The 20,782-nt window shown below is 54.3% G+C and overlaps 1 protein-coding gene across 3 annotated transcripts in view; it reads left to right on the top strand.

Moving 5' to 3' along the window:
- Positions 1-20,782, top strand: part of si:ch211-1i11.3 (mitogen-activated protein kinase kinase kinase 5) — a 30,783-nt gene that overhangs the window by 8,871 nt on the left and 1,130 nt on the right. Inside the window, exons 10-27 of one of the 3 annotated variants that reach the window (XM_030358025.1) lie at positions 319-423; positions 631-680; positions 3,863-3,958; positions 4,131-4,215; positions 4,626-4,759; positions 5,096-5,223; positions 7,143-7,279; positions 7,529-7,634; positions 8,122-8,279; positions 9,464-9,659; positions 11,432-11,582; positions 12,178-12,343; positions 14,589-14,774; positions 15,403-15,508; positions 15,714-15,945; positions 17,102-17,238; positions 17,400-17,557; positions 20,696-20,772. In XM_030358025.1, coding sequence (XP_030213885.1) covers positions 319-423; positions 631-680; positions 3,863-3,958; positions 4,131-4,215; positions 4,626-4,759; positions 5,096-5,223; positions 7,143-7,279; positions 7,529-7,634; positions 8,122-8,279; positions 9,464-9,659; positions 11,432-11,582; positions 12,178-12,343; positions 14,589-14,774; positions 15,403-15,508; positions 15,714-15,945; positions 17,102-17,238; positions 17,400-17,557; positions 20,696-20,772 — 2,408 coding nt within the window. The remainder of the gene's footprint in view (positions 1-318; positions 424-630; positions 681-3,862; positions 3,959-4,130; positions 4,216-4,625; positions 4,760-5,095; positions 5,224-7,142; positions 7,280-7,528; positions 7,635-8,121; positions 8,280-9,463; positions 9,660-11,431; positions 11,583-12,177; positions 12,344-14,588; positions 14,775-15,402; positions 15,509-15,713; positions 15,946-17,101; positions 17,239-17,399; positions 17,558-20,695; positions 20,773-20,782) is intronic. The other 2 variants (XM_030358026.1, XM_030358027.1) reach the window with 2 other exon arrangements.

Here is a 20,782-nt window from a genome sequence, read left to right on the forward strand (position 1 = left end):
GGGCCTCATGGAGCTCGTTGTGCTGGAAGTCAGAGGAGAGCTTGTACTGTTCGTTTTACCGAGTTACTCCAAATGAGTCGTTGACAGCTGGTTTGAAGGCGAGGAGTTATTTGTGCCAACAGCTCATTTCTCATCAGTCAGACTAAGAGTTTTTACATCAACTTAATGTGTCCTAGTTACAACTATAAACTAAGTTAAGGCATTGTTGAAGTCTACAAGCTAAATCTCTTTTTAAGGGGTGTGTTTGGACGCCTAACAGCCAGGGGCCGTAGGGGTGTGGCCTCACCTCTGTGTTCCTAAAGGAGTGTCCTCTTTCAGGTCCTCATCCTGGAGCCCACCAAGGTGCTGCAGCCGGCGGTGGTCAGCGTGAGCGAGGAGGACCAGAGCAGAACCCTCCAGCTCCAGCATGTCACCCCGCTGGAGGTCTGTCTGTCTGTCTGTCTGTCTGTCTGTCTGTCTGTCTGTCTGTCTGTCTGTCTGTCTGTCTGTCTGTCTGTCTGTCTGTCTGTCTGTCTGTCTGTCTGTCTGTCTGTGTCTTTGTGTGTGTGTTTGTCTCTCTGTCTCTGTTTGTGATGGTGTGTGTGTGTGTGTGTGTGTGTGTTGATTTGTCTATCCCTTGTGTCTCCACAGAAAGGTCTCCACCGCTGGTCCTTCCCTGCCTCCTCCATCAGAGTCGTCAGGTAACGTCTGACATCAGCTCTGTTATCATTGCAGGCTCCTCCAGGTCCTGGGTCCGGTTCCCTTGGTCCGGTTCCCTGAGTCCGGTTCCCTTGGTCCGGTTCCCTTGGTCCGGTTCTCTGGGTCTGGTCCTGGGTCCGGTTCCCTTGGTCCGGTTCCCTTGGTCAGGTCCTGGGTCCGGTTCCCTGGTTCCGGTTCCCTTGGTCCGGTCCTTGGTCCGGTTCCCTTGGTCCGGTCCTTGGTCCGGTTCCCTTGGTCCGGTTCCCTTGGTCCGGTCCTTGGTCCGGTTCCCTGGGTCCGGTTCCCTGGGTCCGGTTCCCTGGGTCCGATTCCCTGGTTCCGGTTCCCTTGGTACAGTTCCCTTGGTACAGTTCCCTTGGTCCGGTCCTGGTTCCGGTTCCCTTGGTCCGGTTCCCTTGGTCCGGTTCCCTGGGTCCGGTCCTGGTTCCGGTTCCCTTGGTCCGGTTCCCCGGGTCCGGTTCCCTGGTTCCGGTTCCCTTGGTACAGTTCCCTTGGTACAGTTCCCTGGGTCTGGTCCTGGTTCCGGTTCCCTTGGTCAGGTCCGGGGTCCGGTTCCCTGGTTCCGGTTCCCTTGGTCCGGTTCCCTTGGTCCGGTTCCCTTGGTCCGGTTCCCTGGGTCCGGTCCTGGTTCCGGTTCCCTTGGTCCGGTTCCCTTGGTCCGGTTCCCTGGGTCCGGTCCTGGTTCCGGTTCCCTTGGTCCGGTTCCCTGGGTCCATTTTCCTGGGTCCGGTCCTGGTTCCGGTTCCCTGGGTCTGGTTCCCTAGGTCCGGTTTGCTGGGTTCTCCGGGGACACATGTCTGCCTTGTTTACCCACAAGCTGACCTTTGACCGCTGGGTAAACCAGCAGAGGGAAAGGTAAACAGCGGCCGTTACACTGAAGGCAGCGTAGACACAGCGGTCTGGAGAACCTGTTCTGATGCTCTCAGGTGTTCAGGAGAACACCTGCAGCCTGTTAGAACAATGGAGAGGCTTCACCAAGGGGAGGATTGGTGAGCGGAACAATATGAACTCAAGGAATCCTGCAAACGGGTCGGGGGTCCGAGGCCGGGGGGCCCCAGGCCGGGGGGCCGGTGACCCCGGGCAGAGTGACGTCGTGAGGGGCCGGGGGGGCGCTGGCCCCGGGCAGAGTGACGTCGTCAGGGGCCGGTGGGGCGCTGGCCCCGGGCAGAGTGACGTCGTGAGGGGCCGGGGGGGCGCTGGCCCCGGGCAGAGTGACGTCGTGAGGGGCCGGGGGGGCGCTGGCCCCGGGCAGAGTGACGTCGTGAGGGGCCGGGGGCCGGTGACCCCGGGCAGAGTGACGTCGTGAGGGGCCGGGGGCCGGTGACCCCGGGCAGAGTGACGTCGTGAGGGGCCGGGGGGGGCGCTGGCCCCAGGCAGAGTGACGTCGTGAGGGGGCCCCAGGCCGGGGGGGCCGGTGACCCCGGGCAGAGTGACGTCATCAGGGGCCGGGGGGGCGCTGGCCCCAGGCAGAGTGACGTCGTGAGGGGGCCCGGGCCGGGGGGCCGGTGACCCCGGGCAGAGTGACGTCGTGAGGGGGCCGGGGCCCGGGGGCCGGTGACCCCGGGCAGAGTGACGTCGTGAGGGGCCGGGGGGCCGGTGACCCCGGGCAGAGTGACGTCGTGAGGGGCCAGGGGCCGCTGGCCCCAGGCAGAGTGACGTCGTGAGGGGGCCTGGGCCGGGGGGCCGGTGACCCCGGGCAGAGTGACGTCGTGAGGGGGCCGGGGGGCCGGTGACCCCGGGCAGAGTGACGTCGTGAGGGGCCAGGGGCCGCTGGCCCCAGGCAGAGTGACGTCGTGAGTGGCCGTTGACCCCGGGCAGAGTGATGTTGTGAGGGGGCCCTGGCCCGGGGGCCGGGGGGCTGCTGGCCCCAGTCAGAGTGACGTCGTGAGGGGGCCCGAGGTGGTAGGCCGGTGACCCCAGGCAGCACAGGATGACCTGTGAGGTTCACTCTCTGTTTCCAGTCTGGTCTCAGTGGGTCATCCCACTGAGACCAGTGGACACAATGGTTTTGTTGGCCGTCATAAGGATGGGACGGGGACGGGCCCCGGGATCGGTAGAGGAGGTTCGTTCATAATAACGTCCTGCTCAGTTTTCATCTAGTCCCAGGGAAGGAGTGAATGATCAGCACTGAGGAGCAGATCACACACCTGTTACTCAGAGCCCTTCACATCACTCGCCCCCTCATATCACTCACCACCTCATATCACTCACCCCCTCATATCACTCACCACCTCACATCACTCACCACCTCATCACTCACCACCTCACATCACTCACCACCTCATCACTCACCACCTCATATCACTCACCACCTCATCACTCACCACCTCACATCACTCACCACCTCATCACTCACCACCTCATATCACTCACCACCTCATCACTCACCACCTCATCACTCACCACCTCACATCACTCACCACCTCATCACTCACCACCTCATATCACTCACCACCTCACATCACTCACCACCTCATCACTCACCACCTCATATCACTCACCACCTCATCACTCACCACCTCATCACTCACCACCTCATCACTCACCACCTCATCACTCACCACCTCACATCACTCACCCCCTCATATCACTCACCACCTCACATCACTCACCACCTCATCACTCACCACCTCACATCACTCACCACCTCATCACTCACCACCTCATCACTCACCACCTCACATCACTCACCACCTCATCACTCACCACCTCATCACTCACCACCTCATCACTCACCACCTCATCACTCACCACCTCACATCACTCACCACCTCATCACTCACCACCTCATCACTCACCACCTCATCACTCACCACCTCATCACTCACCACCTCACATCACTCACCACCTCACATCACTCACCACCTCATCACTCACCACCTCACATCACTCACCACCTCATCACTCACCACCTCATATCACTCACCACCTCACATCACTCACCCCCTCATATCACTCACCACCTCATCACTCACCACCTCATCACTCACCACCTCATCACTCACCACCTCACATCACTCACCACCTCACATCACTCACCACCTCACATCACTCACCACCTCATCACTCACCACCTCACATCACTCACCACCTCACATCACTCACCACCTCACATCACTCATCCCCTCACATCACTCACCCCCTCATCCCCCCCTCTCCTCAGCGTCTCTAAGAACGATGAGCGCAGCTGCTTCCTGTTCGTCCACCACAACTCTGACGACTTCCAGCTCTGCTTCCCCACGCCGCTGCACTGCAAAGGGTGAGCCCCCCCCCTTCACAGGGTGCCCCCCCCCTGGAAGCTTCTCAAAGCACTTCCCAGTACAGCGGGATGTAGTGTGTGCTTGCATCATCTCATGGCTGGCTGTGTGAGAGGGAGTTGGCCTGTGTCCACGTTACCTCAGCCCTTACCTTCATGTCTGCCTGGGCCTCAGGTTCTGTGAGCTGGTCAACTCTCTGCTGCAGTCCGCCCTGTCTCCGGCGCCGGACCACGACCGCCTCACGGGAGAGGTCCTGGAGGTGAGAACCTCCTCCTCGTTAGGCACCACCCGCTCTAGGACTGCTGTCGCTCTGGAGAACCCTGATCCTGGTTCCTCACTGGGCTCCTCATCCCCAGGGAGATCTGAACCATCCCCCTCTCTCCTCCCCTCTCCTCTCCTCTCTCATCCCCTCCCCTCCTCTCTCCTCCTCCCCTCTCTCCTCCTGTCCTCCTCTCCTCTCCCCCCTCTCTCCTCTCCTCCCCTCCCCTCTCTCCTCCCCTCCCCTCTCTCCTCCTCTCCCCTCTCTCCTCCTCTCCTCTCCTCCCCTCTCTCCCCTCCCCTCTCTCCTCCTCCTCCCCTCTCCTCTCCTCTCCTCTCTCATCCCCTCCCCTCCCCTCTCTCCTCCCCTCCCCTCTCCCCCCCCCCCCCCCCCCCCTCCTCTCCCCTCAGTACATGTATGAGACCACTGCGGAGGGGGAGAAGGTGGTCCTGGGGAAGGGGACCTACGGGGTGGTCTACGCAGGCCGGGACCTCAGTAACCAGGTCCGGATCGCCATCAAGGAGATCCCCGAGAAGGACAGCTCGTAAGACCCCCCCCGCCTCCTCTTAACCTCTAGTCCTGGACCAGGCAGACCCTATGGACCCCCTGGGACCCCCGAACCTGTAGACCCAGTAGACCCTGTAGACCCAGTAGGCCCAGTAGGCCCAGTAGACCCAGTAGACCCTGTAGACCCAGTAGACCTAGTAGACCCTGTAGACCCAGTAGACCCAGTAGACCCAGTAGACCCTGTAGACCCTGTAGACCCTGTAGACCCAGTAGACCCAGTAGACCCTGTAGACCCAGTAGACCCAGTAGACCCAGTAGACCCTGTAGTCCCTGTAGACCCAGTAGACCCTAACCCACTCCCCCCCGGTCCCAGGTACTCCCAGCCCCTCCATGAGGAGATCTCTCTCCACCGCCGTCTGAAGCACCGGAACATCGTGCAGTACCTGGGCTCCGTCAGCGAGGCCGGCTTCATCAAGATCTTCATGGAGGAGGTTCCTGGAGGTCAGAGGTCACCCTGCTAGGTCCTCTGGAGATAGTGTTACAGTCAGACGTTGACCTAGGTCCTATCGACAATCATCAATATAAACTTCAACACGGCACTATATCTTTATCGATACTTATTAACCTAAAACTTAATCTTAACCTAAACCTGACTCCTATATCCCTCTGTAAAGCACCTTTACACTAGACTGAGCTCTTACCTTAAACTGGACTGTCATCCCTCTGCTGACCACTAGGGGCTATAAGACTATAGAGGAAACCGTGTGTGTGTGTGTGTGTGTGTGTGTGTGTGTGTGTGTGTGTGTGTGTGTGTGTGTGTGTGTGTGTGTGTGTGTGTGTGTGTGTGTGTGTGTGTGTGTGTGTGTGTGTGTGTGTGTGTGTGTGTGTGTGTGTGCGCGCGTGTGTGTTGTGCAATGCAGGAAGCGCTTGCTTCCTGGAACAAGAGGGACATGTGTGCACATGTGTGTTGTACCCACACACACCCTGCCTTATCTGTGCAGGTTGAGTGTGGGTACATTTATACTTGCCAGGATCCTGGCAGAAGTTTTTATAACTGGCGCTGTAGTCTGTCTGTCTGTATTCTGTCTGTAGGCTGTCTGTCTGTCTCTAGGCTGTCTGTCTGTAGTCTGTCTGTCTGTCTGTCTGTCTGTCTGTCTGTATTCTGTCTGTAGGCTGTCTGTCTGTATTCTGTCTGTAGGCTGTCTGTCTGTAGTCTGTCGGTCCGGATCCTGCTACATGTGTTTATTCTGGGAAGCTTTGCATGTTCAGTGAATGCAAAGCCCTCTGAATGGTTTGACCTTCAGAGCAGAGGCTGAGCTCCAGACTGGCTGCTAGGGAGCTGAGGTCTGGAGGCTCTGAGCTCCAGACTGGCTGCTAGGGAGCTGAGGTCTGGAGGCTCTGAGCTCCAGACTGGCTGCTAGGGAGCTGAGGTCTGGAGGCTCTGAGCTCCAGACTGGCTGCTAGGGAGCTGAGGTCTGGAGGCTCTGAGCTCCAGACTGGCTGCTAGGGAGCTGAGGTCTGGAGGCTCTGAGCTCCAGACTGGCTGCTAGGGAGCTGAGGTCTGGAGGCTCTGAGCTCCAGACTGGCTGCTAGGGAGCTGAGGTCTGGAGGCTCTGAGCTCCTCACAGCCCTACACACAGCCCTACAGACTGGCAGAGCAACCAGAGCAGTGACACATCATTGGCGCCCGGTGAACCAGATGGGGGTGGGGCCGGGCGGGCGGAGCCGGGCGGGCGGGTGGGGCCAGAGCAGATGAAGGAGCAGCTTGCACATCAGCTGCTCCTTCAGTCTACAAGTGAAGCTTCACATGACCACAGCGTTGAGTCTGCTGCCCCCTAGTGGTTAAAGAGTGGAACTGTTAAAACATTCTTGAGGAATATATTATGTTAGTCCTCTGTTACCAAACATGTGATCTTAAAGCTGCTTTATGATTGGTCGCTGTCAAGGTACTTCCTTTATTCAAATATTCCTCCTCCTTCTCCTGACTCCTCTCTCCTCCTCTCTGCTCCTCCTGACTCCTCTCTCCTCTCTCCTCCTGACTCCTCTCTCCTCCTCCTCTCTGCTCCTCTCTCCTCCTCCTCTCTCCTCCTGACTCCTCTCTCCTCCTGACTCCTCTCTCCTCCTCTCTGCTCCTCTCTCCTCCTGACTCCTCTCCTCCTCCTGAATCCTGTCTCTCTGCTCCTCTCTCCTCCTCCTCTCTCCTCCTCCTCTCTCCTCTCTCCTCCTCCTCTCTCCTCCTCTCCTCCTCTCTCCTCTCTCCTCTCTCCTCCTCTCTCCTCCTCCTCCTCTCTCCTCCTCCTCTCTCCTCTCTCCTCCTCTCTCCTCCTCCTCCTGCTCCTCTCTCCTCCTCCTCCTCCTGAATCCTGTCTCTCTGCTCCTCTCTCCTCCTCCTCCTGACTCCTGTCTCTCTGCTCCTTCAGGCAGCCTCTCCTCCCTCCTGCGCTCTAAGTGGGGTCCTCTGAAGGACAACGAGGCCACCGTCGTCTTCTACACCAAACAGATCCTGCAGGGCCTCCTTTATCTCCATGACAACCAGATCGTCCACCGAGACATCAAGGTAGGGGTTGGTCTCCTCTCCTCTCCTCCTTTCCTCTCTTCTCCTCTCCTGTCCTCCTCTCCTCTCCTCTCCTCTCCTCCTCCTCCTCCTCCTCCTCCTCCTCCTCCTCCTCTCCTCTCCTCTCCTCTCCTCCTCTCTGCTGCCTGTCCTGTACAACAGGTCCCCAACTAGGAGGAACCAAGAGCAGCTCATTCGCTTCGAACCACTCACCCGCCTTGTGTGTGTGTGCGTGTGTGTGTGTGTGTTCAGGGAGACAATGTGCTGATCAACACCTACAGCGGGATCCTGAAGATCTCCGACTTCGGGACGTCCAAGCGCCTGGCGGGCATCAACCCCTGCACCGAGACCTTCACCGGTGAGCCCTCCTCCTCCTCCTCCTCCTCCTCCTCCTCCTTCTCCCACTCCTCCTTCAGTTCACCTCTTCCTCCTCCTCCCTTCATCGACCTGCTCCCTTACACCTTCACCTCCTCCCTTCCACGTTTTGGGTGTAGGGTGGTGGTCCAGAGGGTGGAGGGTGGTTGGTGGTTGTCCAGAGGGTGGAGGGTGGTGGGTGGTGGTCCAGAGGGTGGAGAGTGGTGGTCCAGAGGGTGGAGGGTGGTGGTACAGAGGGTTGAGGGTGAGGGTCCAGAGAGTGGAGGTCCAGAGGGTGGAGGGTGGAGGTCCAGAGGGTGGAGGGTGGGGGTCCAGAGGGTGGAGGGTGGTGGTCCAGAGGGTGGAGGGTGGAGGTCCAGAGGGTGGACGGTGGGGGTCCAGAGGGTGGAGGGTGGGGGTCCAGAGGGTGGAGGGTGGAGGTCCAGAGGGTGGAGGTCCGGAGGATGGAGGCTGACGGTGCTCTACCTCAGGGACCCTGCAGTACATGGCTCCTGAGATCATCGACCAGGGCCCGCGGGGCTACGGCAAGCCGGCGGACATCTGGTCCCTGGGCTGCACCATCATCGAGATGGCCACCGGGAAGCCCCCCTTCCACGAGTTGGGCAGCCCCCAGGCCGCCATGTTCAAGGTCTGCTCCCTGTCTGCCTGCCTGTCTGCCTGTCCGCCTGTCTGCTGCCTGTCTGTCTGTCTGTCTGTCTGTCTGTCTGTCTGTCTGTCTGTCTGCCTGTGTCCCTGACTGTCTGTCTTCCTGTCTGTCTGTCTGTCTGTCTGTCTGTCTGTCTGTCTGTCTGCCTGCGTCCCTGACTGTCTGTCTGTCTGTCTGTCTGTCTGTCTGTCTGTCTGTCTGCCTGACTCCGTCTGTCTCACTGACTCTGCCTTTCTCACTGACTCTTCCTGTCTCACTGACTCTGCCTGTCTCACTGGCTGCCTGTTTCACTGACTCTGCCTGTCTCACTGACTTCCTGTCTCACTGACTCTTCCTGTCACACTGACTCTGCCTGTCTCACTGACTCTTCCTGTCTCACTGACTCTTCCTGTCACACTGACTCTGCCTGTCTCACTGGCTGCCTGTTTCCCTGACTCTGCCTGTCTCACTGACTCTGCCTGTCTTACTGACTCTGCCTGTCTCCCTGACTGCCTGTCTCACTGACTGCCTGTCTCACTGACTCTGCCTGTCTCACTGACTCTGCCTGTCTCCCTGACTCTGCCTGTCTCCCTGACTGCCTGTCTCACTGACTGCCTGTCTCACTGACTACCTGTCTCACTGACTGCCTGTCTCCCTGACTCTGCCTGTCTCACTGAGTGCCTGTCTCCCTGACTCTGCCTGTCTCCCTGACTCTGCCTGTCTCACTGACTGCCTGTCTCACTGACTCTGCCTGTCTCACCAACTCTGCCTGTCCCTGACTCTGCCTGTCTCCCTGACTCTGCCTGTCTCACTGACTCTGCCTGTCTCCCTGATTCTGCCTGTCTCACCGACTCTGCCTGTCCCTGACTCTGCCTGTCTCCCTGACTCTGCCTGTCTCCCTGACTCTGCCTGTCTCACTGACTCTGCCTGTCTCCCTGACTGCCTGTCTCACTGACTCTGCCTGTCTCCCTGACTCTGCCTGTCTCACTGACTCTGCCTGTCTCACTGACTGCCTGTCTCACTGACTCTGCCTGTCTCCCTGACTCTGCCTGTCTCACTGACTCTGCCTGTCTCACTGACTCTGCCTGTCCTTGACTGCCTGTCTCCCTGACTCTGCCTGTCTCACTGACTCTGCCTGTCTCACTGACTCTGCCTGCCTCACTGACTGCCTGTCTCGCCCCCTCTAGGTGGGGATGTTTAAGATCCACCCGCGGGTCCCAGAGAGCATGTCCTCCCAGGCGAAGACCTTCATCATGGGCTGCTTCGAGCCCGACCCCCACCACCGCGCCACCGCCAAGCTCCTCCTCCGGGACCTCTTCCTCGTCTCCTCCAGGAGGCGCGCCGGCCCGCCCCACGAGCAGGAGCCCAGGGAGGCCCCCTCAGGTGAGGAGGCTCCTCCTCTACTCTCCTCCCCTCCCCTCCTCTCCTTCCCTCCTCCTACTCCTTCTCCCTCCCCTCCTGCTCTCCTCCCCTCCTCCTACTCCTTCTCCTCCTCTCCTCCCCTCCTCCCCTCCTCTCCTTCCCTCCTCCTACTCCTTCTCCTCCCCTCCTTTCCTCCTCCTCCCTCCCCTCCTCTCCTCCTCTCCTCCTCCCCACCTCTCCTCCTTCTCCCTCCCCTCCTCTCCTCTCCTCCCCTCCTGCTCCCCTCCCCTCCTCCTGCTCCTTCTCCTCCTCTCCTCCCCTCCTCCCCTCCTCTCCTCTCCTCCCTCCCCTCCTCTCCTCCTCCTCCTCCTGCTCCTTCTCCTCCTCTCCTCCCCTCCTCTCCTCCTTCTCCCTCCCCTCCTCCTCCCCTCCCCTCCTCCTGCTCCTTCTCCTCCTCTCCTCCCCTCCTCCCCTCCTCTCCTCCTCCCCCTCCTCTCCTCCTCCCCCTCCTCCATTAAAGGGAAACTCCACCCATTTCCATTAAGTTTTATATCGTTAGAAACCCACTCATATTTTTGAATGGTCGTGCATCATTTCCTTATGTTCTGGAGCGACTGGAGAGATCCGTATCGATCTCCAACACTTCCTGTTTAAGATGACGCAATATGACGATTTTTGCGTAGAAGTAAATAGGAAGTGTAAGAGGGGAGGATTCTCGTAAGACTACAAGCGCTAGTCCCACCCCCCTATAGGGGGTGGGACCCACTCTGCTGGTGAATACAGACCTATTCACCAGCAGAAACTAACATCCACAGCGTCTGAAGCTAAGCTAACAGAGGCTGTTCATAAAACTGAAGTACAATGGCAGAGGGTACTGGATCTGACAAAGAAGATGGCACCATGCAAAATGTCACCATTTCAAAAGAAATACAAACAAGGACTAATTCACTAAGTTCACCAACTAATACTCGTCACTAGAAATGTTGTGTAAAATGATTTTCAAGCAGTCTTGCGGTATCAGCTTGGTAGATGGAACAGCGAGGTGTCCGATAGGCGGAGATCTAGATCAGCGGGAGTGGCCAGCGAAGCTGTGCATCGTGGTGCATGGAGGGAGTTGTTGTCTTCAATCCACAAGCGCCAAAAAGTCACTTTCTGCCTTTTCTCGGTCAAGACGGCACCAAATTAGATTTTCTTTTTATTATTAGACTACATATAGGACCCAATTTCAATACATATTCATGCCTCCACCGGTGAAATGCTCCTTTGACATGTGGATTGGGCCATGTTAATTGATTGATTGATCAGAGGTGTTTGTGTGCTTGATCTCCCCGTCGTAACGAGTCTGTTTCAGGCGTCACGTTTCCCGCCTCGCTTTACAAATTAGAAAACAGAATTTAAACATTTGAGTATGAAAACATGTTGCCCATATTTCATCTAGTGCATGTGTGTGTGTGTGTGTGTCTGTGTGTGTGCGGGTGCGTGTATGTGCGTGTGTTTTTATCTGTGCACGTGTGACTGTGTGTGTGTGCGTGTGTCTCTGTGTGTGCGTGTGTCTCTGTGTGTGACTGTGCGTGTGTGTGTGTCTGTGTGTGTGTGTGTGTGTGTCTCTGTGTGTGCGTGTGTGTATGTCTGTTTGTGTGTGTGCATGTGTGTGTGTCTCTGAGTGTGCGTGTGTGTGTGTCTGTCTGTGTGTTTGTGTGTGTGTGTGTCTCTGTGTGTCTGTGTGTGTGTGTGTGTGTGTCTGTGTGTGTGTGTGTCTGTGTGTGTGTGTGTCTGTGTGTGTGTGTCCTCAGACCTTCATCGCAGCCTCTCCGTCCCGGTCACGGTGTACGTGGAGGACACCGACTCGGTGGACTCTCTGGACCTCAGCCTCTCGCTGGACCTCCGGCGCCACAGCCCCGCCCCCGGCGGCGAGGACACGCCCCCCTCCGGCAGCTTCCTGCTGTAATGCACGCTGCTTCCTGTTTTCATGACCTTATGATCTAGTCGAATGTCAACAGTTATGTTTTTTTGTAATCTTCTAATTTGAGTACTTGTGTATACGTGTAGTGCTGTCAGGTGTGTTTGCGTTGTGCCTCCCCCTGGTGGCAGGGTAAAGTGTGTGTTGTGCCTCCCCCAGGTGGCAGGGTAAAGTGTGCGTTGTGCCTCCCCCTGGTGGCAGGGTAAAGTGTGTGTTGTGCCTCCCCCTGGTGGCAGGGTAAAGTGTGCGTTGTGCCTCCCCCTGGTGGCAGGGTAAAATGTGCGTTGTGCCTCCCCCTGGTGGCAGGGTAAAGTGTGTGTTGTGCCTCCCCCTGGTGGCAGGGTAAAGTGTGCGTTGTGCCTCCCCCTGGTGGCAGGGTAAAGTGTGTGTTGTGCCTCCCCCTGGTGGCAGTGTACAGTGTGCGTTGTGTCCCAGGTGCCCCTGGCTCCCCCCCCTGTAGTTGTGTAGTTGTGTAGTGTAATGCAGGGTTGTGTGGGTGAGTCCCCAGCGCCCTGGCTCCGCCCCCTGTAGTTGTGTAGTTGAGTAGTGTAATGCGGGGTTGTGTGGGTGTGTCCCCAGCGCCCCTGGCTCCGCCCCCCTGGCGCCCGGCTCTCCGGCGGCGGCGGGCGAGAGCCCCGGTCTCTTCCTGCTGCGTAAGGACAGCGAGCGTCGTGCCACGCTGCACCGCGTGCTGAGCGACCACATCGGGCCCGTGGTCGCACACGTCCAGGACGCCCTGCCCACGGTAACACAACTCAACACAACTCTATTAACACAACGGCCTGCCCGCGGTAACACAACTCAACACAACCTCAACACAAATCAACACAACTCTATTAACACAACATCAACACAACCTCAACCTCAACATAACATGTTGATAACATATTCTACCATATATAGAACATACTGTAACATGTATAGAAAATACTGTAACATGTATGGAACATACTCTACCATACATAGAACATACTGTAACATGTATATAACATACTCTACCATGTTTGGAACATACCCTACCTTATACAGAACATACTGTAACATGTATAGAACATACTTAACCATGTTTGGAACATACTCCACCATATATAGAACATACTGTAACATGTATGGAACATACTCTACCATATATAGAACATACTGTAACATGTATGGAACATACACTAACATGTATGGAACATACTGTAACATGTATAGAACATACTGTAACATGTATGGAACATACTGTAACATGTATAGAACATACTGTAACATGTATAGAACATACTCTACCATGTATGGAACATACTGTATCATGTATAGAACATACTGTAACATGTATGGAACATACTGTAACATGTGTAGAACATACTCTACCATGTATGGAACATACTGTAACATGTATAGAACATACTGTCACATGTATGGAACATACTGTAACATGTATAGAACATACTGTAACATGTATATAACATACTCTACCATATCTTGAACAAACTGTAACATGTATGGAACATACTGTAACATGTATGGAACATACTGTGACATGTATGGAACATACTCTACCATGTATGGAACATACTTTAACATGCATAGAACATACTGTAATATGTATATAACATACTGTAACATGTATAGAACATACTCTACCATATATGGAACATACTCCACCATAAATAGAACATACTGTAACATGTATGGGACATACTCTACCATGTATGGAACATACTCCACCATGTATAGAACATACTGTTACATGTATGGAACATACTGTTACATGTATAGAACATACTGTAACATGTATGGAATATACTCTAACATGAATGGAACATACTGTAACATGTATGGAACATACTCTACCATATATAGAACAAACTGTAACATGTATGGAACATACTGTAACATGTATGGAACATACTGTAACATGCATATAACATACTGTAACATGTATAGAACATACTGTAACATGTATAGAACATACTCTACCATGTATGGAACATATTGTAACATGTATAGAACATACTGTAACATGTATGGAACATACTGTAACATGTGTAGAACATACTCTACCATGTATGGAACATACTGTAACATGTATAGAACATACTCTACCATGTATGGAACATACTCCACCATATATAGAACATACTGTAACATGTATGGTACATACTGTTCCATGTATAGAACAAACTGTAACATGTATGGAACATACTCTAACATGAATGGAACATACTGTAACATGGATGGAACATACTGTAACATTTATGGAACATACTGTAACATGTATGGAACATATTGTAACGTGTATGGAACATACTGTAACATGTATGGAACATACTGTAACATGTATGGAACATACTGTAACATGTATAGAACATACTCTACCATGTATGGAACATACTGTAACATGTATAGAACATACTCTAACATGTATGGAACATACTGTAACATGTATAGAACATACTGTAACAGGTATGGAACATACTGTAACATGTATGGAACATACTGTCACATTTATGGAACATACTGTAGCATGTATGGAACATACTGTAACATGTATAGAACATACTCTACCATGTATGGAACATACTGTAACATGTATAGAACATACTCTAACATGTATGGAACATACTGTAACATGTATAGAACGAACAGTAACATGTATAGAATGAACAGTAACATGCATAGAACATACTCTAACATTTATGGAACATACTGTAACATGTATGGAACATACTGTAACATGTATAGAATGTACAGTAACATGCATAGAACATACTCTAACATGTATGGAACATACTGTAACATGCATAGAACATACCGTACTCTAACATGTATGGAACATACTGTAACATGTATGGAACATACTCTAACATGTATGGAACATACTCTAACATGTATAGAACATACTGTAACATGTATGGAACATACTGTAACATGTATGGAACATACTGTAACATGTATAGGACCTTACTAACCCCGACGGCGTGGCTCCACTAATGCTGTTGTAGCTTGGTGGGGTGTCTGTGCTGACGGCGGATCACATCCTGCACCTGATTGGCTGCCTGCGGGACCACATCCGCTCCCCCGACCGGAGGGTCCTGACCTGCAGTCTGCTGGAGCTGCGAGCTGCGCTGCTGGCCGCCGCAGTACCGGCCAGCAGCCTGCAGGCCGCGCTGTTCAGCTTCCAGGACGCCGTGAGTTTAACTAAAGGATTTAATGAGGATTAGATTGAGTACAGTGGAATCAGACCATAACAGCAGTCCGGTTTAAACTAGTTAGGAAGCCGGTTGTCATCGTTTATTTTTTAGGATTATAACTTTACGAAGTTTACCGAAGCAATTCAGATTAGGGTCAGGGTTAGCTCCGAGCGCCACCATGCCGATAAAAGCTATTTTAATAGGTAGCTTTATAAGTATTTAAAACCCTAGGCTATGTAAATTAGGGTAAAGGTGAGCTAAATACACGTTATTCCCAAAGTGGGATTTTAAACGTTATGTTGGTGGGGGGGGGGGGGGGGGGGGGGCTTTACCTCTCAAAAGAGTTGATCTCTTCCTGTCCAGGTCAAGGAGGGAAGTAGATCTCTTTCTAGTAGACCCATTTGTACCTGTTTCTACTTCTCCCTGTTTCTCCCTGTTTCCACCTGTTACTACCTGTTTCCACCTGTTTCCACCTGTTTCTACCTGTTTCTACCTGTTTACCCCTGTTTCTACCTGTTTCCACCTGTTTTCACCTGTCTCTGTTTCTACCTGTTTCCACCTGTTTCGACCTGCTTCCACCTTGTACCACCTGTTTCTACCTGTTTCTACCTGTTTCTCTGCCCAGGTGAAGAAGGTTCTCCGCCAGCAGCAGGTCAAACCTCACTGGATGTTTGCTCTGGACAACCTGCTGAGACAGGCCGTTCAGGAGGCCATCACCGTGCTGCTGCCAGGTACTCACCCTGTCACTCATCACCCTGTCACTCAATCATCCTGTCACTCAATCACCCTGTCACTCAATCACCCTGTCACTCAATTCTCCCTGTCACTCAATTCAGCTTGTTACCAAGTTCACATTCACCCTGACACTTGGTTCACCCTCTCGCCCTTGCTCCCTCCCTCCCTCCCCCCTCCCTCCCTCTCCCCCTCCCTCCCTAGAGCTGAAGCTCCAGCTGCAGTCGTCCTTTGAGGGTGAGGAGGCGGGCTCTCCCCCAGAGAATCTCGGCATTCCCGCCTCCGGCCCGGAGGCGGAGCAGGACGCCGCCTGCCAACCCCCGGAGACGGGGGACCCGGACGGTCACCATGACGACAGCAGTGGTCACCATGACGACCACCTCCCCTCCTGTCCGCTGAGCCTCCAGCTGGCCGAGCTTCGGCAGGAGACACAGAGGTGAACGAGAACCAGCCGGTTCACTGCTCCTTCCCTCCTCTCTCCTCCCCTCCTCTCTCCTTGGCTCCTCTCTCCTCACCTCCTCCCTCCTCCCCTCCTCTCTCCTCACCTCCTCTCTCTTCACCTTCTCTCTCCTCGGCTCCTCTCTCCTCCCCTCCTCTCTCCTCACCTCCTCTCTCCTCACCTCCTCTCTCCTCACCTCCTCTCTCCTCGGCTCCTCTCTCCTCACCTCCTCTCTCCTCCCTCCTCCCCTCCTCTCTCCTCACCTCCTCTCTCCTCTCTCCTTTCTCCTTTCTCCTCTCTCCTCACGTCCTCTCTCCTCTCTCCTCACCTCCTCTCTCCTCACCTCCTCTCTCCTCACCACCTCTCGCCTCCTCTCCTCTCTCCTTCCCTCCTCTCTCCTTCCCTCCTCTCTCCTCACCTCCTCTCTCCTCACCTCCTCCCTCCTCCCCTCCTCTCTCCTCACCTCCTCTCTCCTCCCCTCCTCTCTCCTCACCTCCTCCCTCCTCCCCTCCTCTCTCCTCACCTCCTCTCCTCTATCCTCCCCTCCTCTCTCCTTACCTCCTCTCTCCTGACCTTCTCTCTCCTCGGCTCCTCTCTCCTCCCCTCCTCTCTCCTCACCTCCTCTCTCCTCTCTCCTCTCTCCTTTCTCCTCTCACCTCTCTCCTCTCCTCCTCTCTCCTCACCTCCTCCCTCCTCCCCTCCTCTCTCCTCAACTCCTCTCTCCTCTCTCCTCCCCTCCTCTCTCCTCACCTCCTCTCTTCTCACCTCCTCTCTCCTCACCTCCTCTCTCCTCCCCTCCTCTCTCCTCAACTCCTGTCTCCTCTCTCCTCCCCTTCTCTCTCCTCACCTCCTCTCTCCTCACCTCCTCTCTCCTCTCTCCTCTCTCCTCACCTCCTCTCTCCTCACCTTCTCTCTCCTCACCTCCTCTCTCCTCTCTCCTCACCTCCTCTCTCCTCACCTCCTCTCTCCTCTCTCCTCCCCTCCTCTCTCCTCTCTCCTCACCTCCTCAATCCTCGGCTCCTCTCTCCTCTCTCCTCACCTCCTCTCTCCTCTCTCCTCCCCTCCTCTCTCCTCCTCTCCTCTCTCCTCTCTCCTCTCTCCTCACCTCCTCTCTCCTCAGCTCCTCTCTCCTCACCTCCTCTCTCCTCCCCAGGCTCCTGAACCAGCTGACGGAGAAGGAGACGGAGTACCAGGACCTCCTCAGAACCTCGGTCCAGAGGAAGCACCAGGAGATACAGGTCCTGAAGACCTGCTCCACCTCCACCAGCGACGCCTCCTCCTTCTCTACAGGTGACCCCCTCCCCGCTCTGGAGGATCAGAAGAGCGGGGTTCACTAACATCTAGAGGGGCTCATGGAGCGAGGCCGCTGCGTACCGCTGCGTGTCAGCCACAGAGCCAGGTCACTTGTCCCTGTACCCTCACTGAGCCTCCCTGGTGTCCCCTCACTGCAGACGGCCCGCTGGCTCCTCAGGTGGACCGTCCTGCTCCTGAGGACCAGGCCCTGGTCCGCTGGCTCAGAGCGGTCCCTGTAGACCAGGACACGGTCCACAAGGTGACCCTCAGCTCCATGCCCGTGTGGAGACACTTCTGTCCACTGCGTCTTCAGACGGTGGGCTAAAAGATCAGCAGCAGATTGGGGTTTGTCCTCAAGCTGTGGTTTAGTGGGGGTTTAGTGGTGGTTTAGTGGTGGTCTGGTGGGTTCTCACTGTGGTTTAGTGGTGGTTTAGTGGTGGTCTAGTGGGTTCTCACTGTGGTTTAGTGGTGGTCTGGTGGGTTCTCACTGTGGTTTAGTGGTGGTTTAGTGGTGGTCTAGTGGGTTCTCACTGTGGTTTAGTGGTGGTCTAGTGGTGGTTTAGTGGTGGTCTAGTGGGTTCTCACTGTGGTCTAGTGGTGGTCTAGTGGGTTCTCACTGTGGTTTAGTGGTAGTCTAGTGATGGTCTAGTGGTGGTCTGGTGGGTTCTCACTGTGGTTTAGTGGTGTTCTAGTGGGTTCTCACTGTGGTTTAGTGGTGGTTTAGTGATGGTTTAGTGGTGGTCTAGTGGGTTCTCACTGTGGTTTAGTCGTGGTTTAGTGGTGGTCTAGTGGGTTCTCACTGTGGTTTAGTGGTGGTCTAGTGGTGGTTTAGTGGTGGTCTAGTGGGTTCTCACTGTGGTTTAGTGGTGGTTTAGTGGTGGTCTAGTGGGTTCTCACTGTGGTTTAGTGGTGGTTTGGTGATGGTTTAGTGGTGGTCTAGTGGGTTCTCACTGTGGTTTAGTGGTGGTTTAGTGGTGGTCTGGTGGGTTCTCACTGTTTAGAGATGGTTTTGTGTCTTCTCACTCTGGTTTAGTGGTGGTCTAGTGGGTTCTCACTGTGGTTTAGTGGTGGTCTAGTGGTGGTTTAGTGGGTTCTCACTGTGGTTTAGTGGTGGTTTAGTGGTGGTCTAGTGGTGGTTTAGTGGTGGTCTAGTGGGTTCTCACTGTGGTTTAGTAGTGGTCTAGTGGTGGTTTAGCGGTGGTCTGGTGGGTTCTCACTGTGGTTTAGAGGTGGTTTTGTGGCTTCTCACTCTGGTTTAGTGGTGATTTAGTGGTGGTTTAGTGGGTTCTCACTGTGGTTTAGTGGTGGTTTAGTGGTGGTCTAGTGGTGGTCTGGTGGGGTCTCACTGTGGTTTAGAGGTGGTTTTGTGGCTTCTCACTCTGGTTTAGTGGTGGTCTAGTGGGTTCTCACTGTGGTTTAGTGGTGGTTTAGTGGTGGTCTAGTGGTGGCTTAGTAGTGGTCTAGTGGGTTCTCACTGTGGTTTAGTGGTGGTCTAGTGGTGGTCTAGTGGTGGTCTAGTGGGTTCTCACTGTGGTTTAGTGGTGGTTTAGTGGTGGTCTAGTGGGTTCTCACTGTGGTTTAGTGGTGGTCTAGTGGTGGTCTAGTGGTGGTTTAGTGGTGGTCTAGTGGGTTCTCACTGTGGTTTAGTGGTGATCTAGTGGTGGTTTAGTGGGTTCTCACTGTGGTTTAGTGGTGGTCTAGTGGGTTCTCGTGGTGGTTTAGTGGTGGTTTAGTGGTGGTCTAGTGGTGGTCTAGTGGTGGTTTAGTGGTGGTCTAGTGGGTTCTCACTGTGGTTTAGTGGTGGTTTAGTGGTGGTCTAGTGGTGGTCTAGTGGTGGTTTAGTGAGTTCTCATTGTGGTTTAGTGGTGGTCTAGTGGTGGTTTAGTGGTGGTCTAGTGGGTTCTCACTGTGGTTTAGTGGTGGTTTAGTGGTGGTCTAGTGGTGGTCTAGTGGTGGTTTAGTGGTGGTTTAGTGGGTTCTCATTGTGGTTTAGTGGTGGTTTAGTGGTGGTCTAGTGGTGGTTTAGTGGTGGTCTAGTGGGTTCTCACTGTGGTTTAGTGGTGGTCTAGTGGTGGTCTAGTGGTGGTTTAGTGGTGGTCTAGTGGGTTCTCACTGTGGTTTAGTGGTGGTTTAGTGGTGGTCTAGTGGGTTCTCACTGTGGTTTAGTGGTGGTCTAGTGGGTTCTCACTGTGGTCTAGTGGTGGTCTAGTGGTGGTTTAGTGGTGGTCTAGTGGGTTCTCACTGTGGTTTAGTGGTGATCTAGTGGTGGTTTAGTGGGTTCTCACTGTGGTTTAGTGGTGGTCTAGTGGGTTCTCGTGTTGGTTTAGTGGTGGTTTAGTGGTGGTCTAGTGGTGGTCTAGTGGTGGTTTAGTGGTGGTCTAGTGGGTTCTCACTGTGGTTTAGTGGTGGTTTAGTGGTGGTCTAGTGGTGGTTTAGTGGTGGTTTAGTGAGTTCTCATTGTGGTTTAGTGGTGGTCTAGTGGTGGTTTAGTGGTGGTCTAGTGGGTTCTCACTGTGGTTTAGTGGTGGTTTAGTGGTGGTCTAGTGGTGGTCTAGTGGTGGTTTAGTGGTGGTTTAGTGGGTTCTCATTGTGGTTTAGTGGTGGTTTAGTGGTGGTTTAGTGGTGGTCTAGTGGGTTCTCACTGTGGTCTAGTGGTGGTCTAGTGGTGGTTTAGTGGTGGTCTAGTGGGTTCTCACTGTGGTTTAGTGGTGGTTTAGTGGTGGTCTAGTGGGTTCTCACTGTGGTTTAGTGGTGGTTTAGTGGTGGTCTAGTGGGTTCTCACTGTGGTTTAGTGGTGGTCTAGTGGTGGTCTAGTGGTGGTTTAGTGGTGGTCTAGTGGGTTCTCACTGTGGTTTAGTGGTGATCTAGTGGTGGTTTAGTGGGTTCTCACTGTGGTTTAGTGGTGGTCTAGTGGGTTCTCGTGGTGGTTTAGTGGTGGTCTAGTGGTGGTCTAGTGGTGGTTTAGTGGTGGTCTAGTGGGTTCTCACTGTGGTTTAGTGGTGGTTTAGTGGTGGTCTAGTGGTGGTCTAGTGGGTTCTCACTGTGGTTTAGTGGTGGTCGAGTCGGTTCTCACTGTGGTTTAGTGGTGGTCTAGTGGTGGTTTAGTGGTGGTCTGGTGGGGTCTCACTGTGGTCTAGTGGTGGTTTAGTGGTGGTCTGGTGGGGTCTCACTATGGTTTAGTGGTGGTCTAGTGGGTTCTCATTGTGGTCTAGTGGTGGTTTAGTGGTGGTCTAGTGGTGGTTTAGTGGTGGCCTAGTGGTGGTTTAGTGGTGGTCTAGTGGGTTCTCACTGTGGTTTAGTGGTGGTCTAGTGGTGGTTTAGTGGTGGTCTAGTGGGTTCTCACTGTGGTTTAGTGGTGATCTAGTGGTGGTTTAGTGGGTTCTCATTGTGGTTTAGTGGTGGTTTAGTGGTGGTTTAGTGTATCGTCTGACCCAGGTGTGTTTGTCTCTCCCAGCTGCTCCACCATCACTTCTCCCTGGACTGTCTGCTGGAGGACTCCTGCAGAGACGACCTGGTGTACTGCGGCATAAGGTGGCAACAC

Source organism: Gadus morhua, chromosome 6 (genome assembly GCF_902167405.1).
Source record: "Gadus morhua chromosome 6, gadMor3.0, whole genome shotgun sequence".
In the NCBI taxonomy this organism is placed as follows: domain Eukaryota; kingdom Metazoa; phylum Chordata; class Actinopteri; order Gadiformes; family Gadidae; genus Gadus; species Gadus morhua.